The sequence below is a fragment of the Ambystoma mexicanum genome, chromosome 3q, assembly GCF_040938575.1.
Source record: "Ambystoma mexicanum isolate Mex_15411 chromosome 3q, UKY_AmexF1_1, whole genome shotgun sequence".
NCBI classification, from domain to species: domain Eukaryota; kingdom Metazoa; phylum Chordata; class Amphibia; order Caudata; family Ambystomatidae; genus Ambystoma; species Ambystoma mexicanum.
The window spans coordinates 678,749,972-678,766,195 of record NC_090926.1 but is presented as its reverse complement, the minus strand read 5'-3'; the positions used below and the strand labels follow the sequence as shown (position 1 = coordinate 678,766,195).

The following is a 16,224-nucleotide window of genomic DNA, read 5'->3' as shown; positions in this document are numbered from 1 at the left end:
CATCACAGAAGGCAGCACAGTAATGTAAGAGATATTACATGATTTGACCAGGATCACTGTATCGTCTGCTGGCAAAGCCAGGATACAAGCATGAACGCTTTGGTTCAACAACACCTCATCTGCACAAAGCAATTTCTAGCCATTTTAGTTTATATAGCAACTCCTGTATGATGCAGGTACTTTGTTGATAATAGGACCTGTTGTGTTGCAAAATCAAGTACATAGGCAGGCAGGTTTATAAACTTCAAACATAGGAAAGGCTGAGCTAGCCTTGCTGGAATGTGCTATTCTAATCCTGCATATGAACACATATCAGCAATGAGTGCTTAACACTCTGAGCTAATTTATGAACCATTGTGACACGTAATATATCAATATGCATTTCACCATTGCCTATTGCACATGATCAGCATAATTCCCTCAGGAAGGAAAGAATGCTACAGGGGTTTTTGCCATAAGTAACACACACACTATGTAAACCACAGTGAACACAGAAAGCATCAGATTAATTGATTAAGGCAGAATGTACTTGTCAAAACAGAGAGGCAATAGGTTTAGAGCTTCAGCAGCATGCCATAAAATATCCTGACGTGTGCTATTTAAGTCTGGTGAACAATGGTATCTTACTTCTTTAGATCAGTCAGCCTTGTGGTGCCCCCTTCCAAGGTGGGGGCACGGGGCAAGTGCCCCTTTTGCCCTCCCATAAAAACGTCTGTGTGGTTACTTCCCCGGCCGATGCCCTGCAAATGCAAGCCGAGCCCGGGCAGAAAAGAATATCAATAGTCTGGCAGGCAGGCTGCAGGCAGTGCCAGCCGCAGATTGGAAGTGGAAGTCAGTGTGATAAGCGAATCACCCAGGTGCTGGCCTGGATCATGTTGCTTGCTCATAATACAGTCCAGTGAGTGAGTCCCGGCTGTTCAACACTGATTTTAGATAATGCTGGCTGACCCTGCTGCTTCAGATTATGGGGGGGATATATGGCATTATATCCCCCTTGCTTAACACTGTGGGGAGGATTTGTCCCCCCTTCCCCTCCTTTTCCTACGCCCATGCCTCGATAGGGGGTACTTTGGGAGTGGGGGAGAAGCACCCAATGGTGAGAGATGTTATCCCCCTTTTTCCACAATCCATTTAAACTCCTTATCCCTGCTTATTTTATGAGAAACTCCAACTCCCATAATTCTTTCCCACTTTGTCATGACAAAAGGACTGCACCAAGGAAGATGAGGAATTAAGTTATAAGGATTACCTCCCCTGACTTGAACTGACTCTGTCCCTGTAATGAGACCAGGCAGAGTCAGGCACGTAACTCTAACAATGTACACCTGTCACTTATTAGCACTCCCTGTGAAGATAAAAGGTGGCACTCACAGGCACACTTTGAGCGAGGCTGCGTACGAGAAGGAACAGCTCTTCTGAGGCTGATGCGAATAATGCTGTGGAAGGTGGCAGGCCGCAACAAACAGGAGTGACAGGGGATACCAGGTTTATCTCTGTACTATGATCTAGGCTGGAAAGAACTGTTATATTTACTTCAACATAAAAGATCATAGAACAAGTGATTCTGTGGGTGAGCTCTAAAGCAGTGCACACATCTATATAACCATTATCTCATCGAAGCAAACCATGAGGTGACAGGGTGTCCAAATGCAAAAACTAGTGAGGTGAAAGAATTCAATTCACTTCGCAGGACACATTGAAATATTAACATTTTTATTAAATTGTAGAGAAAACATAATAAAATGATCTAATTTTTCTAAAAATCATCAGTAGTGTCAACATCAATGCACTTCTAAAAAAAGTCGAAAGAACAATTGACCTATCTAATTCGACACAATATTCTCATATTATCCCAGAAAACATTCATCAGACATACCTCATTCACACTCAAATGACCTAATATCACAATTATTTCATTCAATTGTAACATTTAAATCTCAAATATGAAACAGACTAAAATACAATCTCCGTTCATTAAAAATAAGAACAAAAAGATCCTCACAGGAAAGCGACCAACCAATGTATAATATGATCACAACAACGCAATACACTGTGGTTAACAATGCTGCCGACAACAGCATCAGATTCCCCAACCCAACATGTTTCTTTCTGTGCTAACATCATTCAGCAGAAATTCTTCAGGGGCAAGTAGGTCCGGCATTTTCAAGGGAATATGTGTGGAGGTACAGACATGTGGACAACATCAGGAGCTCACCTGTAAATGTAAACACAGAAACACACTCAATCGGGCTAAATGCAAATGTCTGCCGATTGATGTATGCAAAGGTCTGACGATTGATATATGCTACCACCACAAAATTAATGAGCAGAGTGCAAAAGCGGGGCAATAACTATCCCACTACCTCCTTATCCAGCAAATGGGTCACATACACCACAACGGTATAGTGACTGGTGGCAGGCCAACAGGCTGATCGACAGTGGAGACGATCAAGAGAAAGCCAGGTAATATTTCCATGCTTTCGCAAGGCCGTGAGCATTCAAGGAGCAAAGCCTAGCGAGCGGAGGAAAGACCCTTTCAAGTTGCCTGAAAGTTGCCCGCGACCCTCACGGTTGAACAGTGGAGTTGGGGAGGAACAGAGGAGGTGTTGGTAACAGCCTTGAGCTGCAGGAAAGAGATGAAAGTAATCCAATTAACATAGCCGGTGAGATATCAAGGACAACAAAAGTCTGGTTGATGTTAAAGGGAAAGTGACTGTAATTTGAAAGTTGAAGGTTGCGTGAGTGCCAATAAAACGGGAATGAAGAGAACAATCGTTGAAAGAAAGATGCAAAGTGCAGTGGTCCTGCAAGATTTTGTGGAGAAGTAGATTACAACAACAAAAGTGCTCGTCGACCAGGGGTTACAGAGTAAGTCGATTTTACATAAAGAAAAACAGGTAAGTGAATAACAGGGTCGTCCATGGTTACATCTTGGAAGGAGTACAAATGGATAGAGATGTAAACATACAGCTTGGATAGAAGATTAGGCAAAAAGCATCTGTGATGGGTATAGATGTGTAGGTAGTGAAGGTAGTCAGTTAGTGTTTTTATAATCAAAGAGCCAGCTCTTTAATTGGGCTCTGTAGGTCCAGAAGGAAGGTTCTGTGGGATAGAGGGAGAGAGTTCCAGCATTTGGCGGCAACAACTGGGAAACTAGCTCCTCCTGCTCTTTTAAGTTTGTATCTCGGGATGGTAGGGCAGTGCGAGTAAGGAGTTCTAGTAGGTCTATCTGGTTGATGTTTGGAGAATTTGTCTGATAAGTTCTTAGAGGCAGAGTTAGATAGGCATTTATGGGTGATGACTAGGGTGTGGAGCAGAATTCTATCACACACCGGGAGCCAGCGGGCGTTCTGTCTTAGACTGTTGATATGGCTGGATCTAGAGATGCTTAACGCTGACTTAGAGCATTGTTTTGCAAGACTTGACGTCTGTTGAGGTTCCGTTCAGAAGATCCTAGGAAAAGGGTGCTGCAATAATCAATCTTAGATAGTACCAAAGCCCTGGCAAGCGTGATGCAGCTGTTAGTCAACAGAAATGCTTTGCATGCATTGATCAGTTTGTTTGTGTAGGCAGTCGTTGATGGGGTGGCTCTCACTTGTTTCTTGAGTGAGAGGGTGGAAACAAGGTACGCTCCCAAAGTTTTGATTTCCTTAGCCACTTTGATGGAGTTTCCGTCAATATTGAATGCTGAGTATCAGGGGTCAAGTTTGTTTACTCTTATTTGTGAACCGACGATCAAGAGTTATGTCTTCTCGTCATTGAGACAAAGGCTATTGGCTGACATCCATGCCTGGATTTCCAGGTAAATTTAATTAATCCGTTTAAAGTCGTCTTCATAACACCCATTCAGCGTGATGAGAACTTGGATGTCATTGGTGTAATTCGTGTAAGTGACAGCCAAGTTATCAAGACGGTCAAAGAGGAGCTTTGTAAAGATATTATAAAGCGTAGGGGAGACACACGAGCCTTGTGGCACGCCACAATGGATGGTGACAGGGTCCGCTGAGGCAGAAGGAGCAAAGACCCTAGTGGTTCTATTGGATAGGAATGATTGGATCCAATTAGAAGTGTCAGTGGAGAATGCAGCAGCTGTGGTCAAATGGTCTGTGAGGATCTGGTGATCGACAAGGTTGAATGATGCAGAGAGGTCCAACAGCAGGAGGATGGCCAGATTGCCTTTATTCTTGGCCTCATTCATTTGGATTTTAAGGTCAAGAAGGGCTGTTTCGGTGTTATTAGCCTCCAAATGTTTCTGGATTTGGATGGAGGTAGACCACTCTGTCTAATATTTTTTAAGAGGAACGAGACAGTGGTAATAGACCAGTAATTAGTCTGGATGTTGGGGTCTAGGTGTTTATTTATTTTTTTTTTTTTTTAGGAGGGGCATGACCCATGCCTCTTTGAGGTTACTGGGAACTGTACTGGGCTTGAACGAGGAGTTGATCAAAGTGGCAATAAAAGGTGCCAAGTCATTGGCGCCTTCCTGAATGATGGTGGCAGGACAGAGATTTCCTTGGCATCTAGAAGGTTTCAGACCTCAGATGATGTTTTCAACTTCAGATGGTAAGACAGGTGAGAAGGAAAATGGAGGGCAAGGAGGGACGCAGAGATTAGGTGGTTGACTAGAGCTGGAGCTGCTGTCCAAGCTGTTCTTCTTAACCTTCATTTTAGATTGAAGCAATGAGATTTTGTCGGCGAGGGCCTTCTGTATTTTGGCTCACCAGTCTGCATCCTTTACACATACTTCTGTGGGTGGGATTGTGGACTCCAGTTCCCTTAGGATGCTGAAGAGCTCTTTGGTCCCAGATTTGGTATTAAATATTATATTGTTATAGTCCCTTTTTTAGTGGTGAGGATGGCAGATTTGTAAGTGGCTGCCACAGAGGTGAACAACACTTGGTTAGGAGAAGTGGGCGATTTTCTCCAGTAGATTCGACAACTCTTTTAGCATTCCGTAAGGTTTTTAGTTCACTTGTGAACCATTTGTTGAGATGGGCTGTTGGTTTGACTTTTTTTAGTTTGATAGGGGCGATGATGTTTAGGGATTGAATTTAGTGTATTATTGTAGAGATTGACTAATTTGTTTGAGTCCAAGTGTTTATAGTAGGCTGGTTGCAAGATGATATGGATATATGGGTGTAGCTTTGGAAGCGATATATTCTGGTTATTTCTGGCATGAATTTGGGTAATAGCATCAGAAAAGTCGCGTCCTTAAAGGGCTGATTTAGGAAAAACAACATGAAGGAACACGCTTTAAATCCTTTAGACAGCACACCAAACAATGCTTTGGGAGATAAGATGAAAAATGAGGAAAGAGGAAAAGAAGCTGACTTAGAAAGGTCTTCATAGGTATATTAACCCCATCCAGTGCAACAAACTTGTGTGAAATATCCACAGCTCTCTTTCAAGAGACCAAAACATAGTCACACCTACTCAATCTGCACCTTTACACTGAGTGCCAAATTAAATGGCCACTGCTCGATTAACAGAGCATGCTATTAACATCCCATAAAGATGGAAGGCATGGAGAGTAAGAGGACACAGTGAGCTACCCTCCTTCATAAGACAACATACTTAGGGATGTTCACGATGCATCCTCCATCCACATATTGATGCCCCCACCAAGATCACTGAGCAATACACTTGGATTATTCTGAAAGTTTCCCCTCCCACAGGTGAAAAGATCAAGAGTTTCAGAATATTCACCACTGAGCCTCAGAAGGGATCAATATTCTGTCCCATACACCACCCAATGTAAGGCTTCCTCACAGCAAAACGTCCTGCACAGCATAACATCCTGATTTTGGAGCCCAGTAATCAACGATAAGTCCTGAACCAGTGTCCAAAATGCTTGGCATGCGCCAACGAGGTCGTAAAACTCAAATATTTATAGCTCTCCATACTGCATCAGACAGTGACATTATGCTACTTGATTCTCCAATAGTGAGTAAGTCTGAGAGGAACTAGTGCTAAATCCATAGAAGGTTCCAGTAGAGAAGGAAACCATGCTTGCATCCATACAAACATTACGAGACCTCATATTGCCTTAATTGTTATTTTATTGGCATTTTGTAATGACGGCAAAAAGAAGAAAAGCATACTTCACCTCCAGACACAAGGTATAATAACAGAGAACTGTTGCAGTGGCAAACAGATCCTGCCTGCAGCTGAAGACCCAGAATAAATTAAAGACAAAAATACAAAATGTCTATTATAGATGCTAAAAAAGTATTCTACACTCAACCAATAGACTATACCACCAACTCAAACAATACATTGTTAAAAATCCTAGAAGGTTTTATGCACACATGCTCTACTTTCATTCATATTACCGCATTAGTAGCATGGTGTAATAAATGTAAGACTTTCTTTCATGATAAAACTTCAAGCATTAGGATCTTGTTCACGTGCACTCTTTCAGTATATTATACCCACATGATAACTTGCTACAGTTAGCCTCTTTTTCTGGGTCTCGCCCAGAATCATTTGCGTTCAAACCCATTCTCATCTACGGTTATAAGGCTATCATTTCGAATTTGAAAACGACTAATTGCACAAGGGATCCTTGCCCATCATTAAAGAATTTGCAGATTCATTATCCTCATTCATTACTAAATTTGTCGATGCTTTGTTTTTGAGAAGGGTCAATCCCAGACACTATTAAACAGGTTTGGGTCTCACCCCTACTCAAGACAAAATCTTTAGAGCTTGAAGATCGAGCTAATTATTGTCCAATACCAATGTTCCATTTATTTTAAAGTGAGTAAGCTGCTTTCATTCAGCTGCAAGCTCACTTAGAAGTACACCACTTACTAGGAGATAGACAATCTGGGCTCCGGGCCAGCAGTAGGACAGAGCTGGCTCTTTTTAATGTTACCAACTCCCTACATGATATTCTTCATCAAGACCATTTTGGGCTCATGCCTTTCATAGATATGTCAGCGGCCTTTGACACCCTGGATCACACTATTCTCTTTCATCGTCTTTAGGAAATCGCTGGGACCTCTGAGAACTTTATTTCTTGGCCCTGGTCCTTCTTATGTAACAGAAGGGGAAATGTTAAGTGGGGGATTGTGTTTCTCCTCCAGAAAAAGTTTAGCATGACAGTTCCACAGGGAGATTGTTTTCTCCCATCCAGTTGAATATATCGATAAAGCCACTGCACGATTTTCTATTAAAAACCAGGGAATGGAATTTCAAAATGACGCTGATGATATGCAGATCTCTAATCTCGACAGGGATCCCAAGTTCAGCAAGAAAATAAATCAATCAGTATTTCAATCAGTTGAGCACTGGATGTGTTGAGAAAAAGATGAATATGTAATCCATAGCTTCTGCCGCTCCCCCAGCTCAATTCCGCACAGGTGAGAAGCGCTACTCATCAAGGCAACTGTACCACCCATATCCCAGGCAGGTACAACAAGACATGAACACGATCTAAGCTAAAGATGGCAAGAACAAACAAAGTGAAACAACACATGTATCCACTGCACACAAAGCAAATATGCATTCAACATGACGAACATGCATTTGGTCAAATGTGCATCTATACATGAAGTATACCCACATTGCAACCATAAAGACATGAAGAATACTAACATAAGCAATATATATACCAAATGCAACACGAACAACACATGAATGTAGCTTACTAACATAGAAATGCAGCAGTAATGGGTAGCCATCTTTTCCAAAATGAAAGCTGCATCGTGCTGTGCTTCTAAGTAAATGAAAGGCCTCAAGGCTTCAAGAGAATTCAAAACACTGAAATAACAAAATGCAGATCCCTACAGAGCTCAGACAGTAACTCAAAGCTCAAGACAAGGTTACTAAGAAATTAGGGAGGGTCCGAGCACCACAGAACAGGCACGAGATAGTGATTACCAAGACTTCAGAAGAATACTCCACATTTAATTAAAACTTGGAAGAGGACAACCGACCATTGTAAGCCAGGTGCGAACAAACCATGAATCTAAAGACATCCCACAATTAATAACTCAAAAGTGTCCCCAATGGCAAGAGAAACCATAACACATGCACTATTCACTGAAATATTAATAAATGCAGGGTAGAATAATCCCAAACGCGGCTCATCACACGTGACCCATAATTGGAGAACACGGTCAAGTCATTAGCAACAAAAACAGATAGACCACCTGCCTCACCCCTTACGAATATTACCAGACATGAAACGCTGCACAAGGCCAAGTACAAAGACGATCACCGTGGCTCATGGCCTAGAGATGAGGGATGGTAGTTTCTTTAACTGAAGGAAGACAGCCTGTGGACCTCTCTCCCCCTACTACTGTCTGGCTAATGTCTTAACTACCTGTCAGTTGCTCAAAGTTGGTCAGTAGAGTGCCAATCAATGGAAATCCCTAACGCTAGGCCACCCAGTATGTATTATGCCACCAAATGATTTACTGTAGAGATGATGTATTTTTAATATCGATTTAGAGGTGCCCCAGGAGGTGCCAGTAGATGAGTATTACCAAATCCAAAATGTAACCCTTATAGATTGTGTATATAGATAGCCCTATTAACCAATCCCCTCACCTAGAAGGTTTTGATACAGTATGATGTCAGATGATAAATGTTTACTTTAAAACCTGTTTAGATGAGCGCATTGAAAGCTGCAACCCTTTTGCTTGTATGATGTAGCTGCTGTATTTTTGAGTGTTAATAAAACCTGGTTTTGCCTTTCACTTTGTCTATTTCCATTATTGAGTCTGAGATTTTCTGGCTCCTCAACCTCTCCGTAGTATTGGGGTTTCCCAGGCAGTCTTAACAGATGCTTAAGGGATCTACATTAAAAAAGGATACTAAAAGCATAAATTACAAAATTGCGAAAGCCCACTTGTTTGCGCATTTTGGAATTCAAGCTTTTCGGATTTTGGTTGTTTGTTCCCGCTGGGCATCTAATGTACGTGGTGGACACCCCTGCAGCCCATAATACCGAACTAGGCGAGCAGGAAACCCACCCGCAACCCCAGCTCTCCTTGTTTGATATTATGGGATTTGATCTTTTGTGCCAGGCCGAATGCACATTAATTGTCCCATTTTTGAGAAGTGGCTTGGCCTAAATAAGGAAAAACATGAAATTCTGATGGTTACTTCTTCAGATTCTCTTAGGAAATCCATAAATATGTATCTGGAATTAATTCTATCAGGTCACGTATTTAAACATGTATTATCTGTAAACACACTAGGTTTTAGACTTGCCTCCTTTTTGACCATTGCCCTGCAAGTTAATTAGATCTTATGTTCTACAAATTATCATCTAATGCTTCTTAGGCCTTTATACCCTGCCTATCCACTTTACATTGTGCTATTATTGCAAGACTAATAGTAGGTGCTGAATTGAATTATTGCAATCCCTTCTATGCAGGAGCTATGGACGGTTCCATCCACTGCTTACAATTCGTACAAAATAGATCTGCTAGAATAATTACCAACATTCCTAAGAACGCTCACATTACACCAATTCTGAAACAACTGCAATGGCTTCCTCTGAAAGCAGAATTGCTTTTTAACTCCTCACCATCGCACATAAAGCCCTATATTGCTGCTCACCACAATATATTAAACAATGTTTAAAATGGCATTCATCTCTGCACAAACAAATAGCCTCTACCTGGAACACCTTGAATATCAATCGCTTATGCTGCTCCAGAGGGCTAGGCTCGGTAGTTACAGCTAGATTGTGGAACTCTATTCCTACTGATTTACTGATTTACGTTGTATCTGTGATCTTTACACACAAATTAAATCACATCCGTTCTAAGTACCATTCTGTACCGGTCAACATACTTTTACTTACTGAATGGTTGTCCCTGTTCTTCTTGACTTCTTCTCTATGATTCTCTGCTGCATATTATCATTGCACAGTGAGACAGCTTCTGGTTGTAGCACCATATATCCTCCTCACTGATGGAGGATCAAGACAATACATTGAGACGAAGGTAACAAGTCTGCCTGACAAAGAATTTAGACAACCAAGCTAGACGAAAAAAATTGCTTGCCCGTTCCTGGCTTCCATTTGGTTAAACCACCATTTCAATTCAGAAAGGTTTTCTTGCACAAGCACAATCACCAATGGTTGTGGGCTGATTGTAGGACACATGGGTTGTACCTTAAACCTCTGAGGAACCCTATTATACTATGGGTTATCCTCAATCCAGATTGCCTGGATTGAGGAGAACTGTCCCACTATCGTGGCGATATTCCCGAGATATCTATATCTCCTTTTTATATTACCGGACACATTTTATTTCTTGAATGATTGCACAGTTGGAACAAGTGGTCACAGCTTCCATCATGAAGCTTTGGGTGTAGGCCAGCTCAGTTGATGACACACCATAGCCACTGAATGTGCCATGCAGCTAATCTGACATGATCTCCCAGCGTCTGAGCATTCTACGAAATGAAGATCAACTAAGCCAAGCAGATGATCATAGTCACTCCATTTCATAAATGCAGGGGCCAACGCTGTCATCAATTCAGTGAAACACCAGGATGCAAATTAGAGACTTGTGAACGTCAAGATTTGTCTTCACCACCGAAACCGCAGATCTTTCCTCTCAACTGAGAACATGGTAACTGTGAAGTAGCCACTTTTCAGATCAAGTCATGATTACCGGTCACACCTCTAAGTGCAGATGGATTACTACTATGTTGAAATGACTGTATACTAAACAACTTAATTTCCAAAGTTTTATTACAGCACAGATCGTGCTGGGTATCAGACAGATTGCCTTACTGAAGCACCGTTCCTTGTGAGTTTCACTACTTCACTCTCAGTCCTTTCGTCTTAAGAAGCATGTATACACATTGGTAATCTCTCCTGGTAGGAGAACTAGATTAATCCTGCTGGAAACTCCACTGGCAGAATTCCAAAGCCCCATCGACACAGACGTAAGTATCTATGCCAGAACTGTTTGAAAACATTTAGTTTCAGAATATTAAAAAAGATTGGGAGGTGGGGAATACTGCACCATGGTATTAGATGAAGAGCGCCAACCACCAGGGCGAAGAAAAAAATAGACAAGTGATAAAGTAAGTTGAAAACGGACTAATATGATGCGATTAAAGGAGGCAGGAAGGAATAAAGGAGAAACGTGGCTCGAGGTGCAGGAAGAAAGCCAGAAACTAAAACTTTGCACAGGAGGCATTTACTAGCGCTGTAGTATGGGATATAGATATCTAAGGCACTATAACCTTTAAACCCCTCTTGCTGAGCTCTGTTAACACCAAAGTACCTGTACAGTTATCCTTTCCTTCCTAGCTAGGTTTGCGCTATATAAACCCAACCATAATATACAAATACAGAGATTAACTCTGTTGTGAGGCAGTACTTGTGAGGGATTTTAAAATTGACAAATTGACAATCAAATGGATGTTGAACATGTAATTTGTCACATAAGAATGCTGCAACATTTATTCTATGCCGGTAGCACCTATGCTGAGGTTATCAAGCTAAAAACGTGCATATGGCTGCAGCCTTCATGTTAGCTAACGGCACTACTGTCCCTCTGTAGCAGCCATATGTATCTAAAGCATGCAGCCTGAGGAAGGCCAATCCACCATCCATGAACACTGACTTCATCATCAAGCCTGAAAATATCTGAACCCAGACATCCTGGGATATAGCTGAACAATACTTTAAAAACAGCACCATCTGACCACCAATTGGGGAAGTCTGATGTGTGGACAGGCTCACCAGGGGTCATTGTGAGTTGCCTTGAAGAATTACTCCAGCGATGATCTTGTCCTCCTCTCCACTGGACCGGAGTACGGTGCCTCTTGACCAAGTATTCAGATGCATAGGTTACTCTGGAACCTTTTCAATCTGCTCTGAAAAGAATGAGCAAGTGTCTCCTGACCACTCTCTGAGGGAAATAGCCAAAATCACCTGGTCCATTTAATGTGCTCAATTTAACGTGGCATCTAGTGGTAAGGAATTACATTCCTGAGTATGTGGAGTTGGAAGTGAGATTTGATTTAACAGAATCACAATATGTGGCTGGAATAACAACCTGTTCTGAAGTAGGGGGTGCTTGGTACATCAGCTGAGCCAAGGAGAAGTGTAGAGTGATTGTGGGTAGGGATACCACAGAACATGATTTCAATTTGTGTGGCATTTAGGCAAATGGTCCTATGATGCTTTTACATAGGGGTTTAATGATGTGATTATTTATGTTCCGAATGGTGACCGATAAGGAGGACCTATGAATTATCAGAACAGAGATGGAACGACTTGGCAATAGAGTTTATTAGGTCTGTCAGTGGTTTCACGTGTACATTAAACATACATAGTGAGATGATGGACCCTTTTAGCAACCCACAAGACAAGAAGCACTAAGTTGAGTAGGAGCACTAAGGTAAATAGAAGTCGCCCATCTTTATTCTTGATGAATTGTCATTTACAAAATGTGATATCTAATCAAGGGCAAAACTATTGAGCATTCACAAAAAGGTCACATGATTAATCATGGCTTAGGGAGAAGAGAGGTCAATGAGTATGGGGCTAGTAGGCAAGTTACTGTAGAGTATTCAGATGTTCCTCTCATGAAAAGAAGACTGTTTTCTGTGCTCAAGTTTGAGCAGAAACCAAACTGATTGTCATGGAGGAGGCTATGCAGGTTACTAGGAATCATCAATTGGTCCCATAGTGTATTCCACATTTTTAAAAAGGAAACAGATATTTGAGATCAGTAATGTTCAGGAAGTTGATGGTCCACATATGGATTTAATTAATGGTGGCTGTCTTAAGCACTGGGGGATGATACCTGTGCAAAGGGATGAATGACAAAACTGTCACAGGTTCAGCAAGGGTGACAATGTGTTCCTTGATGAGAGGGGTAGGGCAAGGGTTGTCCATCTTTATGAATGGGATTATTCACATAGGAAGAAACCAAGGTGGCTCACCATCCATTGGAAAATGTTTGTGGTAATGTTGCTTGGCTCATACAGACACCAACTGATGTTATCCTGCATCAGGATTTTTATTGGAGCAGGCCTGGATGGTTGGCAGTTAATAGATATGGAGGGATCCATAGGTAACCCCACGTTTAGGGAAATGTTACCATTCATTGTAAAACTTTGTGTAAGGGGACATTTATTAGCGTGGTCTGGATTTTCCCATTAGATGTGAGTGAACTAGGAACCTATTTGGTTTGTTAAATTGATAGATGCTAGTTTAAAGTCATTGTGGAGGATGGTATAGACAGATGTGGTGTTACTATCAGTAAAATGTTGGTTGCATTTTTACAGCAGATCTGCTATTGTGCATCATTTGTTTGCAGTTTTGCTATTAGTTATCAAAACTAAGGACTATGGCCCCTTCTTAAACTAATGGCCATCTTTATAACTTCCTACACTTACCCTACTTAACAGTCCCCCTAATTATTACCTCAACTCCCTAACCTCCACTTTTTAACATTTAAACTACTTTGCAATACATAACCATACACATAACATATACACACATACTGCATAAACAAAAAATATTATGTCACAATGGGGTGACTGCTGCAGACAGCCACCCCTTCACAGTACCTCTAGGTCTGTCCTGGGCACTGGCTCTGGAGGAATCGGTGCTGGGCTGCTCCTAATGTTATCTTGCTGGTGTGATGACTGAGGCCAGCCCCCACTTTGAAACCTAAGGCCTGGCCCCCTCCTCTTCTAGGGCGGCCCCGATCATCACATGGGGCCACCATGAACGCAAGGGTACTGCCGACATCACCGCTGCGCTTCCGCAATATATTTCATATTCTGGGTGGGCCCCGTTGGCTGGGGGGTCCACACCTGACATCATCGCTGCGACCCATGGTATATTTTAAATATTTTGGGTGGGCCCCGTTAGCTGGTGGCCCACCCAATGTCACCGCTGCAGCCCCCTCACTAATGCCTTGGTGAATGAAGGGGGTGGGCCGCGTGTTCGGCCGGGCCGCTCCGCTGGGCAGCCAAGAGCTTATTTCACCCAGGCTGCTCAACGGAGTGGCCCAGGACTTCCCCGCCTCCTCTTCACCCAGGACTTGCACCTTCACCCTGGAGGGTGTGCAGGCTTTGGCTGCAGATCTCTGCTTTCCCTCCCGGGCTGCTCCTGGCATATGCAGCCCGGGAGGACTTAATAGATGACAGGCCCGCCTTGCGGCCCACGAGGCAGGCCTTTGGGGGCACGGGCGTACAGCCCGGTAGGGGCCACCCCACACGCAGTCCTGGCCGGGCTGTTCTTAATGGGTCCGGGCATCTCTGGGCCCGACAGGTGCCACGGCACAGGAGTGGCCGAGCTTCCCCTGACAGAGCAGTTCTGCCCCCCTGCTAAGAGTCTTTGGAGGGGCTCCCTTTGCACACCCAGCACCGTTAGATGGATTCAGGCCCCAGGGGGCTGCTTGAGGCAGCATTCGCCAGGTAAATCTCTACTTCTTCTTTCTTTTCTAACTGTCCTTTTCAACCCATTCAGGATTCCTTTTCTCTCCCCTGCCCAGCCGCTTCTTAGGCGTGGGACTTCTTTTCTATTGTTCTTTTCTTTTTCTTTTTCTCTCTTCTTTAAAATTCCATCTAGCCCCATTGTGTACTGGATGGCTTAGTCCACAATAAAACATATACATACATACATACATACATGTTCCGTCAGAGGGCCAGCATGTATCCCGATTAGCCGGGCCCTGTGGGGCCACAGACTAACCATAGGTGTGATGAATGCGGTCTCACAATGTTCTCAACTCCCCTTTTGCTCTGATACTCACAAAAGGCCATTTCTCAATTCTGAGCCTAATGTACTGTGAGGGGAGGTACTGTGATGAATCAGCAATGATTCCCCCAGAAAACCTGGCATGGGACCCTTCTTATGTGGCCAGGGAAAGGCAGACCCTTTCTGATCCAGACCGTGGGGGTGGTGTACTGCGGGAGGATCACATGAGGGGGAAGCAGGTCAGGAGGAATGGCAAACCCCCTTGTTTAATTTACCCCACTCTTCTTATGGCTATTGCATAACAGAAAACCACATTTTTTCCCTTAAGGACTTCAAGTCCCAGAATTTACCTAGTACTGGGACGAGGTAGAGGGTTGAAGAGGACAATGTTGCAGGAGTGGTCAATTCATTAGTGGAAACGACCGACACCTGAGGTAGACTGAGAGCCTTAAAAGGCCCCCCTTAGATGCAGGCCATAAAGAAATCAGGAGCTGACTCTGCTGGCAAGGAGCACAGAAGAAGGCACGTAGTTCAAGTAGCAGCCCAGACAGAAGCTGGAGTAAAGAGAGGACACCGGGACCATTGCAGGGCAGATTCCAGCTGCCAGTCCTGAGCGGGTCCATATCCCCAGAAACATGAAGTGCAGAGGTCACGCAGCAGGAAACGTACAGAAAGAAGGCTTTCCCCCTTGGTGACTACTTCTGCAGAGACTGCGTAGCAGGAAGCGTGGAGGAGGCTGTTTCGGGTGGATTGCGTGCACCTGTGAGCTCTGAGGCCATCTCTGGTGGCTGCTTGCACCAGGGGGCCTCCGGAGCAAGTGGCACTCCAAATGAAAGTGACGCGAGCGAAGGCAGGCTTACTGAAGAGGTTTGTCGCATCGTAAAGAGCAGGAGCAGCAGACGTCCTGCAGAAAGCGAGATTAACAGGATCGCTCTGTCCCTGTTCGCAGGCGGGAAGCAGGTGTGCGAGTGAGAGGAACTCGCGTAGTAGCAGAACAAGTGCAAAGCTGCACTCGCGTCTGAATGAAAATAATCCACAGGCTGCTTTGGAATACCGAACATTTGTAAAACAACAGAAGCAGCAATAACTTAAAAGACAAAGCGGTTCCCAAGCTATTTGTGCATATCTTGCTAGGGAAAAGCAGCTAACAATGTACAAAAGCCAAATGACTGTATTCTTGAATGTTGGAGTTTTTGGAAAACCCAACCAACTATGAGGGCAACTTTATTGAGAGTTGGTGTCAGAAGCATTGGCCAAGCCAAGAGAGGCTGGAAGTGAGAAACACAATGTGGTCAATATTGCAAATAGCAGAAGGGGGCTAATGAAAGGGATGTACAATCTGGAACTCAGTGCCCATATTATATAAAAAATCTGGTACACGTTGGGATACCCACAGCATGTCCAAACCTGGGGAGAGGTAGAAGGAGACCCTATCCCTGTCAGTCTTTGGTTGTTTGTGAAGTTGGGAAACAAAAGTGGCAAAAAGGCTGCCCTTCTGGGGACAGATATCCAGAAGGAAAGGAACAGCA

At 43.4% G+C, this 16,224-nt stretch overlaps 1 protein-coding gene across 2 annotated transcripts in view; it reads right to left on the bottom strand.

Annotated features, from left to right (window-relative positions):
• The window catches only part of STX8 (syntaxin 8), a 1,659,484-nt gene that overhangs the window by 941,462 nt on the left and 701,798 nt on the right, over nt 1-16,224 (bottom strand). The window contains exon 7 of one of the 2 annotated variants that reach the window (XM_069654577.1): nt 1,693-2,215. The exons of the other annotated variant lie outside the window; for it this stretch is intronic. Within the exon in view, the coding sequence (XP_069510678.1) occupies nt 2,139-2,215 (77 nt within the window). The 3' untranslated portion in view covers nt 1,693-2,138. Of the gene's footprint in view, nt 1-1,692; nt 2,216-16,224 lie in introns of those variants that run through there. 2 annotated transcript variants of the gene reach the window in all.